Here is a 17,337-nt window from a genome sequence, read left to right on the forward strand (position 1 = left end):
GATGAATCGAAACGCTTTGATTGGACCCTGCGTTCTCAACTAAAGTGTGCGATTGTTTCAATGCTCCAATCTAATGCAACATTAGCAGATTTACTCTAAAGCTTTAAACTTTTCATTCCTTTCATACGACACTGGTAATACAGTGCAATTGTGAATTGCCAGTTTTGCAGTTGTAGTCCTTCTGACCTCAGCACACTTGTGCAGGTTCGATGTGGAGTTTTTACGAGAGAGAGTCAAAATGGTCACTCAAATACGGCCAGGGGTTTGCTTCATAAGAATTCGACGGCATTTCGAATCAATCGGTGCAGTAGTTTCGAACCTTTTCATTTTTTCTTCCTTGTGTTATTCATATTTCAATATCAACTCGCTAGCGGATAAGCTAATGTGGTAAATACAATACAGTGATCGCCCCGCTTTTACCGCGTTTCGAATCTCGGATAGCGTTTTATGTTAAAATAATGAAATTTATTAATAAAAATATAATTATTCATTAAAAAAAAAAAGTAAAATCTTAAAACAGTACGGTACTGTATAATTAAAATAGCATTTTTTGGGTTGGTGTCCGTGTAGTGTGAAACTAATTTTACTTTTAAAGTACGGTAATCCCCCGTTTATCGCAGGATAAACGGGGGATTACCGTAATTTAATAGTACAATTTCATTTAAAAATACTCTCGATTCCAGTAACGCGAGTAAACGCAATTCGCTACTTTGCACCTCTGATCATCACATACCACTTTTTCATTATTTTGTGCGCTTTGTTCAGCGCCATTACATTTACTGATACAGTAAAACCCCGTTGTACGAGCATAATTCGTTCCTGAAAATTGCTCGTAGGTCCATTTGCTCGTACGTTCGAACTGATTTTCCCCATAGGAATGAATGTAAAAGTGATTTAATTCGTTCCGAGATCTCATTCGATCACTTATTTCTGCACTTAAAAAGTATTTGAATCCTATTTTAACAAACAAATACACCGCAAACGACCGTAATGTAAACATAATTGAACACTTACTCATGTGGTAGTGGATGATTGCGAGTGTGAGACGCACAACACGCTCGTAACCTCCTCGGTTTCCATGGTAATTCTATTTACTTTCGTTTTTACAGCACCATCACTGAGTTTCTTGGGAGACATTTTTCAAGATTTCTAGTGAACTAAAAATATAAAACTATAAAAAGTTACGTTTTTGCTGCACTGAACAACGAGAGCGACCGAGCGATACGTCATCAACTAAGCGACTGATGCCACCCTCTGCCGAAAACGGGGAACCGACAGCGTGGGTTTGCTCGTGCCTTCGAAATTTGCTCGTGAAACAGGGTACAATTTTGCGAGGACGGTCGCTCGTATCTCCGTTTGCTCGTACAACAGGGTTTTACTGTAGCAGAACAATGGCAACAAGGCGACACGCTAATGCCTATTGTCGTAACTATCGATTGTTAGTATTTTGATATCCACTATGAAAATCAGTTAACCGACTATATTTCTGGACCTTCCACTTATCTCAAGCTGGCGTTCTTGTTCGTTTTGGCAGAACTTTTTTTTTTTCCTTTCCAGAAATAAATGCAAAAAAATAGGATTTAAAAATATCATATACTTGGTTTATGAGATTACTATATTATCCTATAGAAAGGAAATATGAAAAAAAAAAAAAGCTTGGCCTGGACTCGGATTTAGATTAGATTCGATTCAACGTTATTGCCATTGTGCAAGGTACATGTACAGAGCCACTGAAATGCAGTGATCATCTAACCAGAAGTGCATAAGTGGCCTATTTACAATCAATAACAGTAAGATAAATAGAGTATGAGGTCCATATACACAGGGATGAGGATGATTAATGTACAGAAGGTGCAGTAGGGAATAATATATGATATATATATATATAGTAATATACAATATACTGTGCAAAGATTATACATGTCAAAAGATAATCTACTGAAATCAAGTATGTATGATACAGTATATACAGTATAAATATGTGTGGAATGTACAGTAGTGCAAATGTGAGTTATGGGCCGTGCAAAAAAAAAAAAGACCATTCGTTCTCGGTGTCTCCGTCTCCAGTCCGACAGACGGCCTCTATTATCACCGTGAGCTGCTGTGTTACTCCCTGGATGGACACAGAGTAGACCTGCTGACTGTGACTTCCTGCCATGGCATGCTGGAGGAAAGAGAGCCGAGGCTGGAGAAACTCTTTCCGGACCACGGCACTCCGCGGCCACACCGCTTCGCCGGCAAACGGGTATCGGTTCTCCTCCTTTTCATGCATTCCGTTCGACTTCGTGCTCCACTTCCACGTCATTTTTCGATTGCTTTCCTATAACTTGGTGGCGATATCACGAACCCCACATAAAACTCGTTCAATAATTGAACTTGGGGTGTATTTATTAAGAACAGTGGCAGGCCGTGCATTTGGTACCTGGGTCTTCAGTGGGGACGTACCGGACTTAATCCACCTCCTAATACCACCACTACTACGTCACAATGATAGAAACCATCAATACAATACAAAAACGCAATATAACATCACGTGGCATTACAGAGAGAGAGACATTTCACATATGGAGGTGAAAACCATTTTACTAAAGTAAGAAACCCAGTTAAGACTCCAAACCTCTACACTACAACCACAACTGTGCACCTACAACATCTGGAGCAGTTCAAAATCAATATTTGTCTAATAACATGACAAAAACATAAAAAATGTAAAAAAAAAAATACAACCTACTCACCAGAGATGCAGACTTGTAATTTGCGCCGCCCCTCGGAGGCTGTAATCCAGTGGTACCGCTCGTATTCACTGGTCTGGAAGTGGTGAACAAACCCTTTCCCGGGCTGAGACACGCTAGCTAGCTTCGGGGTTTGCCGACCTCCTCACCATGTCTAGCTTTTCTTCAGAATGAATTTTTTATTTATGTCCGAGACAAATCAATTTCTCTTCCTCCGCTGGCATAAAAAGAAGTCTAACTTAGATGTATTAATGTGTGCAGCTACACACGTGACTTGCCTGTCGAACTTGGCTGTAACAGTTTCCCTCTGACCAACCAATCAGAGGACAGAAAAATGTTGACGCTATTCTGGGCCAGCGAGCTGCCCTGTGAGGAGAATATGAAATCTGACTCATCGATAATATTCTCTATGGTAAAAGGGCCAGCAGTACTGATTGTGAAGGCTCTGGGCAGATTAGATTAACATGGCAGCACATAGAGGCTGAAATGTGATTGGACAAAAGATCTAACATCCAAGTACATGTACTGGAAGCAGTGCAGCCGAGAGAAACGCTACGAAATAAAGAGAATAAAGTGTTGGGAATAAATAAATACAATTTTATGGAACAAATATTAGAATTAAGGTTGTAAATGTAGGTCAGTGCTTCTGATAGTGTTTAGGCCATCAGAGAAGGCTTTGCTAGCCCGGACAACCCACCACTGATAAAGAAAAAAGGGGTTTCTTAAAAACACTGGGGGTTTCTTAATCAGTGGTGGGTTGTCAGGGCCAGCAAAGCCTTCTCTGCTGGCCCTGACAACCCACCACTGATTAAGAAACCCCCAGTGTTTGCTGTCCCCTGGAACAGACTAAAACTGTTTAAAACTAAAAGATGCTTTTTTTTGCCGCACCCTTTTAAAATAAGTAAGGAAATGTCGATGGGCAGTACAGGGACACGAGCGTTTCCAGACGTTTCGGCCCGCAGACGAGCAACTTTTGGGGAAACAATCGAGCGCGTGGACGCGGAGCGGGTAGATGTCGCCTTATTCTCACTGTTTTCATAATGTTAAAGTCTTTTTAATGAATGTAACTCTATATTTAAAAGCACATATATTTGAAGCAGTCTTAGAGTGGGCCTGAAAGCAAAAAAAAAAAAAAGAATTCGGCACATACTCAACGTGCCACACAATGTGCTGCCCACACTCTGCCCCCTGTTGTCGAACACTCATAACTACAGCGGTCGCTCGCACTATAAAATGAGGAATCGCGATCGTGCCTATATCTGTGTGCAGGTGTTTTTCATCAGCAGCAGGGTGCACCCCGGGGAGACGCCGTCCAGCTTTGTGTTCAACGGCTTCCTGAACTTCATCCTAAACCAGGAGGACCCGCGGGCGCAGATGCTCTGCCGGATGTTTGTCTTCAAGCTCATCCCCATGCTCAATCCCGACGGGGTTGTCCGAGGACACTATAGGTCGGTAGCTCCAAAGAGAGAAGCTTTTTGTTCTCCCCGACATGCGTATTTATAACTACTTTGCTCTAAAAAATCAATGCATATAATCAAATGAAGGTGTAAATGTATTAAATAGTAACACATTGCCGTGTCTATCTTTTAAGGACGGACTCCCGCGGCGTGAATCTTAACCGGCAGTACATGAACCCGAGTGCTGAGCTGCACCCCTCCATCTATGGTGCCAAATCCCTTCTTCTCTACCATCATCGGCACAACCGGCTCAAAACCGGCTCTCCATCAGCATTAAAACTCTCCAACCAGTCCAACACCACCACCCTAAGCGCACCCCATGAGCTCGAACACTACCTCAACTGCCGCAACGAGGTGGAGCGACTTGAGGGCCCGACCCTCGACCTCTCTCAGATTCCCATGCAGATGGACGAGAGCTGGGAGGGTAAAAGCAGAGTGAAGCTCAAGCTCGGGCAAGGCGACGAGAACGAATCCACGGCGAGTCGGAGCGAAGCCTGCGTCTCTAACCTCGTCCAGACTGAGCAGATTTCACCCCAGGAAAGCGGAGTGGCCTATTACATAGATCTTCATGGCCACGCCTCCAAAAGGGGATGCTTTATGTACGGGAACAACCTACCTGATGAAAATCAGCAGGTACACACGTACATGTACTGTACATACATATGCTAGGGATGGTAAGATTCAGGATAGATCGGATAGACGTCATCATTTGTATCGCGACGCATCGGTTTTTGGCGTATTTGCATAATTAAAAAGCAATTTGTTCCTATTTCATTCTCAGTAAATGCGATATATTTAGAAAAGGACCGTTTTCAACGTCGATCAAGTTCTCCATGCTGTGACCGTGTCCTTAGAGTCCTATAAAATATTAGATTGACATGGCAGAGGTAGAGCTGCATCTGGTTTTATTTCATTTTTTTGGGGGGTTTGTGTTTTTTTACACTACTAAAGGCCTGTTTTTTTGTGGGAGGGTTTGTTAGAAGTTAGAAAGCACTTGATGATTTACTATCTGTTTTTTTTTTTTGTTTGTTTTTTTACATCGTATTACATTGATTCGATTTGAAAAAATCAAAATCGGATCGTACTGCATCGTAATCGGGGGAATGTTCTTGATCTGATCTCATCGCAGGTGGAGAACCTGATGTATCCGAAGCTGATCTCGTTGAACTGCGCCCATTTCGACTTCCCTGGCTGTAATTTCTCGGAGAAGAACATGTACGCCCGGGACAAGCGCGACGGTCAGACCAAAGAGGGAAGCGGCCGAGTGGCCATGCACAAAGCCATCGGATTAGTTCACAGGTAAGGCAGTGACGTCAGGAAAACCTGGCACAAAAAGAGTCATCCTGGAAGAGACCACCATCAGCACACGTTTCCTCACAGGATCAAGGAGATCGATCAGTTTGGGAGTGTAAATATGTCAAAAATAATTAGAAATTGTAGTTATTTATCTCCTGGTTTGTATTGTTGCAGTGTGATGGAACAATAACCCTAAAATCTTTCAATGGGATTAATGAAATATCTGTATTATTGTCTATGCAGTTACACATTGGAGTGTAATTACAACACAGGCCGCTCGGTCAACACCATTCCCCCTGCCTGCCACGACAACGGCCGAGCCACCCCTCCTCCACCTTCTACCTTCCCTCCCAAATACACACCTGAAATATTCGAGCAGGTAAAACAAACCGTTCCTAATTTTTATGTTCTATGTTTCTGTGAGCGTCATCCCAGAGCCAGGTTCCTCAAACGTCCATTTCTTGCAGGTTGGCCGTGCGGTCGCTATAGCAGCGCTGGACATGGCTGAATGCAACCCCTGGCCACGGCTTGTCCTGTCCGAGCACAGCAGCCTGGTGAACCTGCGAGCGTCGCTGCTCAAACACGTGCGCAACAACAAGGGCTTGGCCTCCAACGGCCGCAAGAATGGAAACAAGGCGCCGAGTCCTCCGAAATGCCCGTAAGGGGTCCCCAGTTTTTTGGGGGGTTTTTCTGTGAGGGCCACAAAATTTTTTCTTTCTTTTATTTACTGTAACAGAAAATCACATGGCCCGGAATGACTGCCAGCATTATTGTAGATTAGTTTATTATTTATATCGCCTATTTAAAGAGCGTAATTACTTTATTACGTAATACATAATGACGTTTTTTTTTCCATATTCATTGCTATTGAAATCAAAACTTTTATTTACTTATGCAAATATGAAATAAACATGAATATATCCATTCAGAAATATAATGCTAGAATTATTAAGTTATAAATAATATAGCGCTCTAGTCTGTAAAATTAAACAGCATGCGCCGTCAGTGATTCACCACTAGAGGCCACTCTCGTAATAACAGCGAACCGGAAAAACTATCGGTTTGGGATTTTTTGCCGATAGTTCCAGCAAATCAACTATCCGTGCTTTGACCTCTATTAATAACCAAGTGAAATTTTGTTTTAAAAGCCAACCTTTATTATCAAATACAAATATGATATGAGTAAAAATATATATGCTGTATCTAAAAAATATTTTGTACCTCTTTTTTTTTTTTGCCAATACCAAATTCAGAGGTTTGAGCAGCTCGTTTTCGGAGAACTCCCTAAACCAGAGTCGTAGCCACAGCACCCGGAACGGCAGCAACGCTGGGAACAAGCAGACGCCTCCCCAGCTAAAGAGTTCCCCAAGCTTTACATTTGGATGGAGCAACGCCGGAAACGCCCCCGGCTCCCACAGGCCCACCCACAAAAGCCTGGGGCCAATTAGAGGTGAGAGATCTCCTTCAGTCAACATGCTATATGACAGAGTAAAACTTTCTTTCGGCTTCTCCCATTAGGGGTCGCCACAGCAGATCCTCCGCATGTTTGATTTGGCACATGTTTTTACGCTGGATGCCCTTCCTGACGCAACCCTCCCCAATTTATCCGGGCTTGGGACCAGCACTGAGAGTGGCTGGGGTTGGTTCCCTGACCGGGGAACGAACCCGGGTCGCAGCGGTGAGAGCGCCGCATCCTAACCACTAGACCACCAGGGGACCTATGCTATATGACAGAGTATGGCTAAATAATTCTGCAAAGCACTTGTATAGATCAGAATTTGCCAAAGCCACTGATACCCGTTCAAAGCTCATAGCTTCGAACCACAATGTTTGACCGGTTACTTGAATTAACTCCTCAGATAAGAAGTTCTCTATATGAACAAACCTGTAGGGACACATCATTTCTCCAGTCATATGTGTTTTTTTCCCCCAAAGTGTCACCACAAACTTAAGGGCACACATTTGTATCGGATCTTTGGATGTGCTAGCATGAAATTTTCCATTCACTTGAGGAAACTAGGAGACCCCAAACCTGTTCCAGCATGACAATGTCCCTGTACGCAAAGCCAGATCCTGAAGATCAGCTTTTCCATGGGTTCGGAGTGAAAGATCTCCTGCTATAGAGCTGAAAACACTGTTAAACAGCCCTGACTCCAGTCCTCTTCCGAAGGATGGATGGATGGATGGATGGATGGATGGATGGATGGATGGATGGATGGATGGATGGATGGAAGAAAGGAAGGAAGGAAGGAAGGAAGGAAGGAAGGAAGGATGGATGGATGGATGGATGGATGGATGGATGGATGGATGGATGGAAGATTATTTTATTATAGACAGACAGACAGAGGTGGAAAAAGAAAGAAAAACTATTATAGATGGACAGACAGACAGAGAGAGGTGGAAAAAGAAATGATAGATAGATAGATAGATAGATAGATAGATAGATAGATAGATAGATAGATAGATAGATAGATAGATAGATAGATAGATAGATAGATAGATAGATAGATAGATAGATAGACAGGCAAACAGACAGGCAGACAGGCAGGCAGACAGGCAGACAGACAGACAGGTGGAAAAAGGAAGAACTTTATTATAGACAGACAGACAGACAGACAGACAGACAGACAGACACAGGAAAAGAAAGAAAGAAAAAGAAAAAAAAGAGCTTTATTGTAGATAGACAGACAGACAGAGGTGGAAAAAGAAAGAAAGAACTTTATTATAGACAGACAGACATTATAGACAGACAATCGATCGATCGATCGATCTCCACAAATCTCTAGTGGAACCTCTTCCCAGAAGAGTGGCGGTTATTATAAGAGCAAACGTTTAAAAAGCAAAAATTTCATGTGAAATGGGATGCTCAGAAAACACATGGTCAAGTGTCCACAAACGTATGTAGTGTATATAGTTGAATTGGGTGATCAGAGGATGGAAAGTGCAGGGTAGTGGTGGTTCTCCAGACTCACACACAATATCTTATAGCGTCATAAAGTGTGTTCGTCTCGCTCTTGTATTTCTCTCCCCTTTAGAGACGAAAGCTCAAGAGAAGAAACGCCCGCACCACCTCGGTCACCGCATCTCAGCCCACTGTCCCAGCAACAGCCAAGCCATCCCAGCATGTCCCCCACTTTCCCCTTCATCATCCTCCTCATCCTCCTCATCCTCTTCTCCCTCCTCGTCCTCCTTGGGGGCGGGGGCGGGGGCGGCTTCCTGCTCCATGGGTATGGCAGGTCTGTACTCCCACACCGGCCTGCTCACCAAGCTGAGCCCTCTGCATCACACCTGCCTCAGAGACTCTCAGAAAGCACAGCCAGCGCAGCAAGAATAACTGGCTGGAGTGTGTGTGTGTGTGTGTGTGTGTGTGTGTGTGTGTGTGTGTGTGTGTGTGTGTGTGTGTGTGTGTGTGTGTGTGTGTGTGTGTGTGTGTGTGTGTGTGTGTGTGTGTGTGTGTGTGTGTGTGTGATTGTACACTGGGTGGGTGAATGTGCAAAAAAAAAAAATGAGTCTTTGATGTGGTGCCTACGTTTAAATAGAAGACCCCGAGCTATTGTAATGGTTCCATATTGACCGAAGGGGCAAAACATGGCATAGAACGCCTTTTTTTTTTTTTTTTTTTTTATGCAAATAGGCTTTGTTTTTATTTTTTTATTTTTTTATTTTTAGCATTGCACTTTGATCACATAACACTATACTCCATGCCAATGACTGAATGTAATAGGGAACAAAAAATGGTGCATAGTAACTGTATTTGAGTCGTGTGTGTATGAGTGTGTATGAGTGTGTGTGTGTGTGTGTGTGTGTGTGTGTGTGTGTATGAGTGTGTGTGAGTTTGTGCGTGTGCGCGCGCATATTGCTCTCTTTTCAGACAGTTTCCCGTGCAGTGATAAATCCTTTCTGCAGTACGCATTCTTGCACTTTTCATCTCTTGTCATCGATCTGAATTTGACTGACTGTGTTTGTTTTTTTGTTTTTTTAAATATATATATTTTTTATTTTCTTCACAATTATTTTCGAATATATATAGAAAATGCCAGACTAGCCCACCACTTCCCATCCCTCATGGTGTTTGGATGTTGTTTTCGGAATTATTATAATTAAAAAAAAAAAATAATACTGTAGCATAATGTCCAAATGGGTACTAGGACTAAAACGAGGATTATTTGCCGTGAGGGATTTTTGTGCGGTAACGATCGCAGGTAGCAGTAAATGTACGAGTTCCTCAGGCTTGAGATTCATATTGTCTAATCGCCGAGTTGTTGTTTTTTTACACACTTCATGAGTCAGTAGCAGTGCTCGAATTGGGGGAGGGCACATTAGGGACCCCCAATCACAAGTAAAAAATAGACTTGGGTTTCCCCATTATTTTAGTCATAAATATATGATTTACACAACAACTGGGGACCCCCATAAGATTTGACTGAATTCGAGCACTGGTCAGTACAACCTCCGGGGGAAAGTCGGAAAGCAGCGTCCTGGTAGAACCATTTCGAACCTTGAGATATGGGAAATATGTACGTGATGGTGGTTTTGTCCTTATGGTGGTCTGTTCAGGCATTTTCTAACTTTTCTTTTTCTTTTTTCTTTTTTTTTTTATTTAATCGTGTATTAATAATGTCAACCATTTATACACACATTTCTATTCACTATTGCTCATCTTGCCGATGTTTGTCCATTTTATTCTGGAAATGTTTAACCTAGGCCAGTTCTAATGCTTTGTTGTTTTTGTTGTGGTTTTTTTTTTTCTTTTTTTTTTTTTTTTTTTTATAGATGTTTCTGGAAACTTAGTTTATTGCTGTGTATGTAGTTCCAGAGAACAGTTTTATTTGTTTTAAAAAGATTTTTTTTTTTTTTTTTGCCATTTCGAAAAAATATCACCATCTTCAGCCTGCGTGCATTCGAAGCTACAAAACGAAGGAATTTTTTTGATTTAACTACAAAATGTTTGCTCGATCTAAAGCTAATACTTGTGTGTATATAATAGAACTCATACGCCACTTGCCGAGGAAACCGTCCCGAGTTTCCTTTTTTTTGGTTCGTCTTTGTTTTCCCTCTTTATTTAAAGGCCACGATCGAACGCAGCGTCATCGAATACCCAGGCACTTTATTCAACGTCCGGACCCCTACATCAGCACTGTCCCACTTTAATTTCCTGCTTTTGTACGTTATTTTCTATAGTTTTGGTCTGAACCACTGTGATGGATTCGTATGTGACTAAAACACAAAGTCCAGATAGAATAGCTGTGCAACCGACCTTGTTTTTGTAAAGCTGTGCTTCGTTAGGCTCTGCCCCGATGTCGCTTCGTGACCATCAGTAAAACCGTGCCGTCTTTTATTCCCATCTTCCATCCGAAGACTTCCATGATTTATATCTATAACCCTAATACAGTTTCATTGTGGGATGTAGCTTTCTTGTGAATGAGTATCTACACTCTTTAAAAAAAAATAATAATAAATAAAAAAATAAAAAATAAAAAATAAAAAAGAAGGGGGGGTTAATAGATCAACCGATGGTTCTGGCTTCCTCACAACTCTGCTTAGATCCTTAAAGCGATCCCTCCCATAGGAGCAACCCGAACAATTTAGCCTCCTAGATTCTTTTTTTTTTCTTCTTTTTTTTCTCTTAAAAGTGTAAATGTCAACGATCATCTCGTTGATGGTGTTTTCGAAAGCAAATTTCCGAATCATGTTCTGTCTTTGACTCTTAACGATACCACTAAATGTGCTTCTCGATCATTGTGGATGGAAGTGTACACCATATACTGTATAATGTATACACTTTTTCTTGATCTTATTTATGATACTGTACCGTATATATAACGCACACTATTCGGACTGTTGGAAGAGCTGGTGGTCGTTATTTTTCACGCGTGAATAAACGTGACCGCTGGTCGAATTAAATCCCAGACTTATGACCTTTCTTTGTTCCTGCACTTTTACTACTTTCAAAGAAGCAGGTTTTCATTTCGTATCTCGTTCATTAACATATTATTTGATACGTCTAGATTCCAAGCAGCCCTTGCTTTAAACGTTCTCATCTTTCATAGTCTGTACATTTTTTTTGTTGTTTTTTTTTTTAGACACATACATGTTACTTTATTTTCCATGCAAGAAACTAGTATTGGTGAGAACGAGACAGTTCTGTAGACGGGATGAGTCGTGAAAATTTTGACTCAAAAAAGAAGAACTTGTGTAAGATGGAGACCAGGAGAGAAGATGTTAGCAGACTGCCTCACCCCCACAGCTAAACATGGAGGTGCAAGCTCAATGGCTTGGGGTTGTTTTGGAAAAGAAAAGATTGTTAAGGGTGAAAGGAATAAACCAACATGGCTACCATTCTATACTTCAGTATACACCATGAAATCCCATCTGGACTGCGGCTCTTTGGAGCTGAAGCGTACGCAAGAGTTCTGTAAGCGTTATTTAGAGAGCAGACAGTCATCTGGAAAGTTATCTGTCCCAGAATGCCCAGTCATCGCACCTAAATCCTACTGAAGTGCTCTGGGATGAACTGGATCACATTTGGCAGGTTTTACAAGAGGCACTACAAAGTATTTGGAGTATCCAGTGCTTCGTATTTAGTCTTTACACTTGCACGTATAAATGTCAATGTGTCTCACATCATTAGCTCACATTACCATAGATAGATAGATAGATAGATAGATAGACAGACAGACAGACAGACAGACAGTTCGTTCCATCCTCATTATTTACCTCATAGCAAGGTATTTGTACAGCATTAGCATAGTTAGCACCATGTTTTACCTCAATTGGTCATTGCTAATTACACAACACTGGCTAACTATATCTCCATACCCTAAAACTTTAAAAAGCAGACTAATGATTAAGTCCCATTGTGTTAAGTTGATGCCTCAAACTGTGTTGCTTATTCTTACATGCTAGTAATGATGCTATCAATGTTCATAAAGTGAGCTCATATCCTTGCTAGATTTCTTCCTATCGAGATCTTATTTGAAGTTTTCTGCTGCTTTTATTGTTTTATAGTGTCCTATTGCTAACGTAAAGTATCGTCTACAACCACAAGTAATATTGGGAGGATTGTGAAGATGTTTAAAACATTCTGGAACGGTCTGGTCTGGTCCAGTCAAATCCAGATAGATCAGATCCAAGAAAGTCACTGACGTATGCTTAACTCACTGCTATCTTCGTGGTTTAAATAGATTCATTTTTATGCTGGAATTAGAGGAATTGTGAAAAGACAAAAAAAAAATTAATGAAAGTAAACTCATGTAGATTTATATTGAGGCTTAATATGAGACATGAAAATATCCCTTACACCATTAATCTAAAAAGTTCAAAGGGAGATGGTCGCCCAGTGGTTATGGTATTGGGTTATGGCTTGGAAGGTCATGAGTTCAAATCCCAGCACCATCAAGATACCACTCCTGCCTCCTTAACTGGTCTGTTGTAAGTCGCTCTGGATAAGGGTGTCCGGCAAATGCCGTAAATGTAAATCCACTTGTAACGTAAATCCAATGTAGGTTATCTCCATGGATTCATGCTAAATTCTAACCCTATTATCTACTTGTTGCAGTTGAAGCTGAGATTCCTCAGACCAGGATACATTTATTATTATTTTTTTGTCAAATCTTTAGCTGTCCAATTTTAATTCCGATCGTTTCCCCTCTGCAGTCTCCGATTCCTATTTTTGGTTGACAGAAGATGAATCTGACATGGACTTTCTGCTCTTCAACCAGACGGGTTTTCGTCTACAAAACGCTCCATGTTCACACTTTCTTTTTTTTTTTTCCAAAAAAGTTGCTCATCCACACTGAAACGTCTGAAAACGTCGAAGTACATCCATGTACTGTGCAATTTGCAAAACTTCATAATTTCCGACCTGTCATTTATTTACTTTCCGGCTCTTTTAAGTATTAGATCAGACATGGTCTAAGTTTACCTTTAAGTCACCTCCAGTCCGGCTATTTTCTTCTCTGAATCATGCGATTTCAGCCTGCAGGCCTGCATGTTTTTTGTTATGTGCACCATTTTTGGAAAACTCTAGTAAATCAAGCCAGAACTCAGACCAGCAGCCATGCAACGGTCAAAATCACTGTTTTGCCATCATTCTAATGATGTGAATAATATCTGTAGGACTTCATCTACATTAATAATTTTTTGTTTGTTTTTTTAACAATGAAACCACATATCACTGTTCAGTTTCAGTGTTCGATGTGATTCATCTCAATTATTTTTTTTTTACTCCATGCTCCTTTTCTGTTGCCTGTGACTATTTAGGAAACCAAGATCCTCATTCTCATCCAGCATTACAGAGCAAAGATCCTCCTTCACTGACTAAGAAGAGCTTCACAGACAGCAGTTCAGGCTCCACTCAGTCCTTTCCATTTCTTCAGAGGAAGAGGTCATCTCAGGTAGAGCACTAAAGACTGCGTTTACTTGCACACGTCTAGAAAATGTCAATTATTCATTGCGCTCTCATTTCCGATTTCCCCGAAGGAGCACCCCATGGACGGTGGCTTATCCGTTGAGATCAGAAGGTAATAAAGGTTTATCAGATCGAATCTATTTCTGTGCCCTTTTCAGTCAAATAACGGCAAATGGTAGCTTAGTGGTTTAAGGCATTAGACTTTGAATCTGGGGGTCGTGAGTTCAAATCTTAGCCACACCAAGCTAACACTCCTGGGCCCCTGAGCAAAGCCCTTAACCCCTATAATAGCTGGTATGAATGAAATAAATGCTCTGGATAATCATAAATGTAATTGCTTACTCTGTGATTTCTTTTGGTCCACATGGTTTTAGATGCGAGTTGCATTTCCGACGTAGACGAATCGCGGCTCGTAAAACAGAGTCGTCTTTTCCTCGTCTACCTCAGACAGATCGCTTCGAAAGTCCGAATACGAGAGTGTGGAACTTTGTCAAACCCTGTCTCAGAAAGCACCTAACTAGGTCTGTACTACATTATCTCCACATCATTGATGCAGATGTGCCTCATGAAACCCTTTTCACTCAGGAGTTCGTCTGCATCAATGATGCTCTAACGTAGGTCGTTTTTCTTCAATTTCCTTTTAATGACAGCATTCAATTATTTAGAAAAGAATTCTGGTTGGCATTGTGTATTTATTCATATGATTAGCTGTAAGCACGGAATTCGTCTTTCTATTAATTTGCGGATTTGAAGAATTTATTATGTGGTGTGTTTGTGTTACGGACAGATCACGCTGCAATGCACTTGGTGACAAAAGCTCTGCCGAGCAACTCTTCCCAAAGCTGTGTGGTGGAGATATGAACAATGCCACAACTAAACAGGTAACACACACACACAGACACACACACATAGCGCATTTTAACAGTCTCAAAGCAGCCAGTCAGTGGCAACAATGGTAAGGAAAAGCTCCCTGAGAAGAAACCTTGATAGGAACCGAACTCAAAATCCTCATCCGGGTGATACCGAATGTCCTGGCGGACGTACCACCATCTATGAAACCTTCACACCATTCAAATGTTTTACTGCTGCTGAGCAGCGTCTCGTCGCTGTACTGTGCTTAAAGTCTTCTGTAGATATTCGCAGGTTTTACGCAACTTCATCACCACATGCTGTTCCATGCACACACTAACAATGATGCCTGCCATCTGGATTAACGGTCTCTGGACCGGCCCAGTAACATGTATACCATGCCACCTATCAGTAATAGGACACTATAGCCACTTACTACTGCATTCAGTACTGCCATGCTAGCACCCATGTTTATATCTGTAGCATTAAAAGTCCCGGTTTGACTCGAACGCCCCTCGTAGTTCCTGCTTTTTAAGATTATAGCACAAAATCTGAACTAACTAAAATGGAGGTCTGTTCTGGAATCTGGTCATTTCATTCGAGATTTCAAGCCACTGTCTTTACCAGTCAGTTAAAAATCCGGAAAACAAACTAGCATAAACGATTAGCAAACTAGCAGAGGTTGCATCTAATTAACTTTTAGAAATGTGACTTCAAATTCGAATTTTGCAGAAGAAGAAGTACTTAAAAATATCCCAAACTCATTCTAATATTGGTTGACTGATCTTTTGGGGTCTCTGGTGTCATTTCGAGCAGATTTTTAAGGCACGTCAAATGAAATTGTTCTGAATTCATTGAAGACATAGTGGACATAGTGAACACATACAGTGGGTTTCAATGTCCGCACTATTCTGTGTCTTGTGTATCTGTCTGCACTGTTTGCACCGTGCTGCACTTTAGATGGTGAAGACGCTTACTTTAATCCTTAGCTCTGTTTTCTGTTATGTAACTCTATGTTGTTTTATGTAGCACCAGGGTTCGTGAGTGTATTGGATAGACTTTGATTTACTTTATGTACAATTTTCTATAAGGAGACGCTAAGTTCAAAACAGTACAATGCAGCACCTTTATGCTAGCATTTCTCAGGACATGTTTCTTCACTTTGATGGCAGTCCAACATTGGCAAGACTGTGTACTGGACATGATTTGAACTGTAAAACTATAATAAACAGACATTTGGTGTTGAGGATGAAGACAGGTTCCCGTTCGAGTCTGGTTCCTCTCAGGATTTCTTCCTCGTACCAAATCAGAGGGTTTTTTGTTGGAATTTTTGCCACTGATTTGCTCATTAGGGATAAACCTATAGGGCCAAATTGATCATTTCTAATAATGAAGCTGCTTTGGGACAGTGTCCTTTAAAAAGCGCTGTTAAATTGAATCGTATCGAAACCTTACATTTCATGCAGAAATGCTGATTTGTAAAGCATTGTAGCCAACAGCTGCAAATAAAAAAATATATATATTGAATTATTCTCTAAATGCGCTGTCCTTTTATATGAATAAAAACCACAGCCTTGTTTTTACAGGACAACGCCACAGAAACAGCACAATCTGAGCATTAGCCGGCAAAGAGCAGCGCATCCTAGAGCACAGAGCTGAACTGCTTCTCGAAATATCCAGTTTATTCCCTCGTTTACAGGCACTGCATCAATAAAGCAGGTCTATGGTGAAAAAACCCACAACTTTATTATATAGTCTCAGTAACTAATATTGAGATGATGTTGAGATGACGGCTTCACAAACATTTTCCACATCGCATTCCGACTCCTGAACGACATAAGATTGTTTACGTTGACAGATAAACGTGGTACTATTTTAATTAAAGTTTTGATTGTAAGGACTCTCTTGTAGTGGAAAAAACCTAATAGTATTTTACAAAGTGGGGATGTCTGTGGGCATGGCTTACATAGGGTACAGCTGTCACCTGGATGGGCTAATATGAAAAAGATGAGCCAGTGAAAGCATATGCTCTGGGAGATTTTCTGCCAGGAGTCCTGGCACTAGTGTAGATGCTACTTTTAACGCAACAAATAGTTCAAGGTGATGAAATTCCTGAGATCGCAATCTGATCGACCATCTGTGCTGGACCAATCCATCTAACAACTTGCAGGACTTTAAAGAATCTACCAGTGCTAGAGGAGGTCTTCTGGAATCCAAGCTTTGACAACTCAGAGCTGTTTTGGTGACACCAGAGAGAACTACACTACGAAATAAAATGTCTAGTTTTGTAACAGGCCAACAGATGGCAGGAAAAAGCTGCAGGCACAGTCACAGGGAGCACCAACCAACATAAGTCAGTATGGTGTACATCAGAAGCTGGTGCTGGTCTGACCCTCGCACGCAAGTTTCCCCCCAGAAACAAAACTTGTTTTGGCGCCTGTGGATTTCAACCTCTTTCTGAATATTAGGCTGCTCCCTTTCCAGAAGGCGTTTGAAACGCCTTCGAAAGGAAACTTCCAGAAGTGTTTGAAAGATGATTGTGTGTAAACGTAGATAAATAAATAAATCTTGTAATCTGAGTGAGTCTTGAAAC

General features: G+C 41.3%; 1 protein-coding gene across 7 annotated transcripts in view; it reads left to right on the forward strand.

The window, feature by feature from the left end:
* The window catches only part of agbl5 (AGBL carboxypeptidase 5), a 19,883-nt gene extending 2,577 nt beyond the window's left edge, over positions 1-17,306 (forward strand). For 4 of the 7 annotated variants that reach the window (XM_083528368.1, XM_083528369.1, XM_083528371.1 and 1 more), the window contains 12 exons: positions 2,068-2,245; positions 4,002-4,180; positions 4,324-4,822; positions 5,319-5,488; positions 5,729-5,864; positions 5,953-6,143; positions 6,739-6,935; positions 8,521-8,721; positions 13,748-13,881; positions 13,967-14,007; positions 14,270-14,776; positions 16,331-17,306. In XM_083528368.1, coding sequence (XP_083384494.1) covers positions 2,068-2,245; positions 4,002-4,180; positions 4,324-4,822; positions 5,319-5,488; positions 5,729-5,864; positions 5,953-6,143; positions 6,739-6,935; positions 8,521-8,721; positions 13,748-13,881; positions 13,967-14,007; positions 14,270-14,513 — 2,170 coding nt within the window. In that variant the 3' untranslated portion in view covers positions 14,514-14,776; positions 16,331-17,306. Of the gene's footprint in view, positions 1-2,067; positions 2,246-4,001; positions 4,181-4,323; positions 4,823-5,318; positions 5,489-5,728; positions 5,865-5,952; positions 6,144-6,738; positions 6,953-7,198; positions 7,743-8,520; positions 11,390-13,747; positions 13,882-13,966; positions 14,008-14,269; positions 14,777-16,330 lie in introns of those variants that run through there. The other 3 variants (XM_083528372.1, XM_083528373.1, XM_083528374.1) reach the window with 3 other exon arrangements.
* The last annotated feature ends 31 nt before the right edge of the window (positions 17,307-17,337 follow it).

This window comes from Silurus aristotelis, assembly GCF_946808225.1.
Source record: "Silurus aristotelis genome assembly, chromosome: 24".
NCBI classification, from domain to species: Eukaryota; Metazoa; Chordata; class Actinopteri; order Siluriformes; family Siluridae; genus Silurus; species Silurus aristotelis.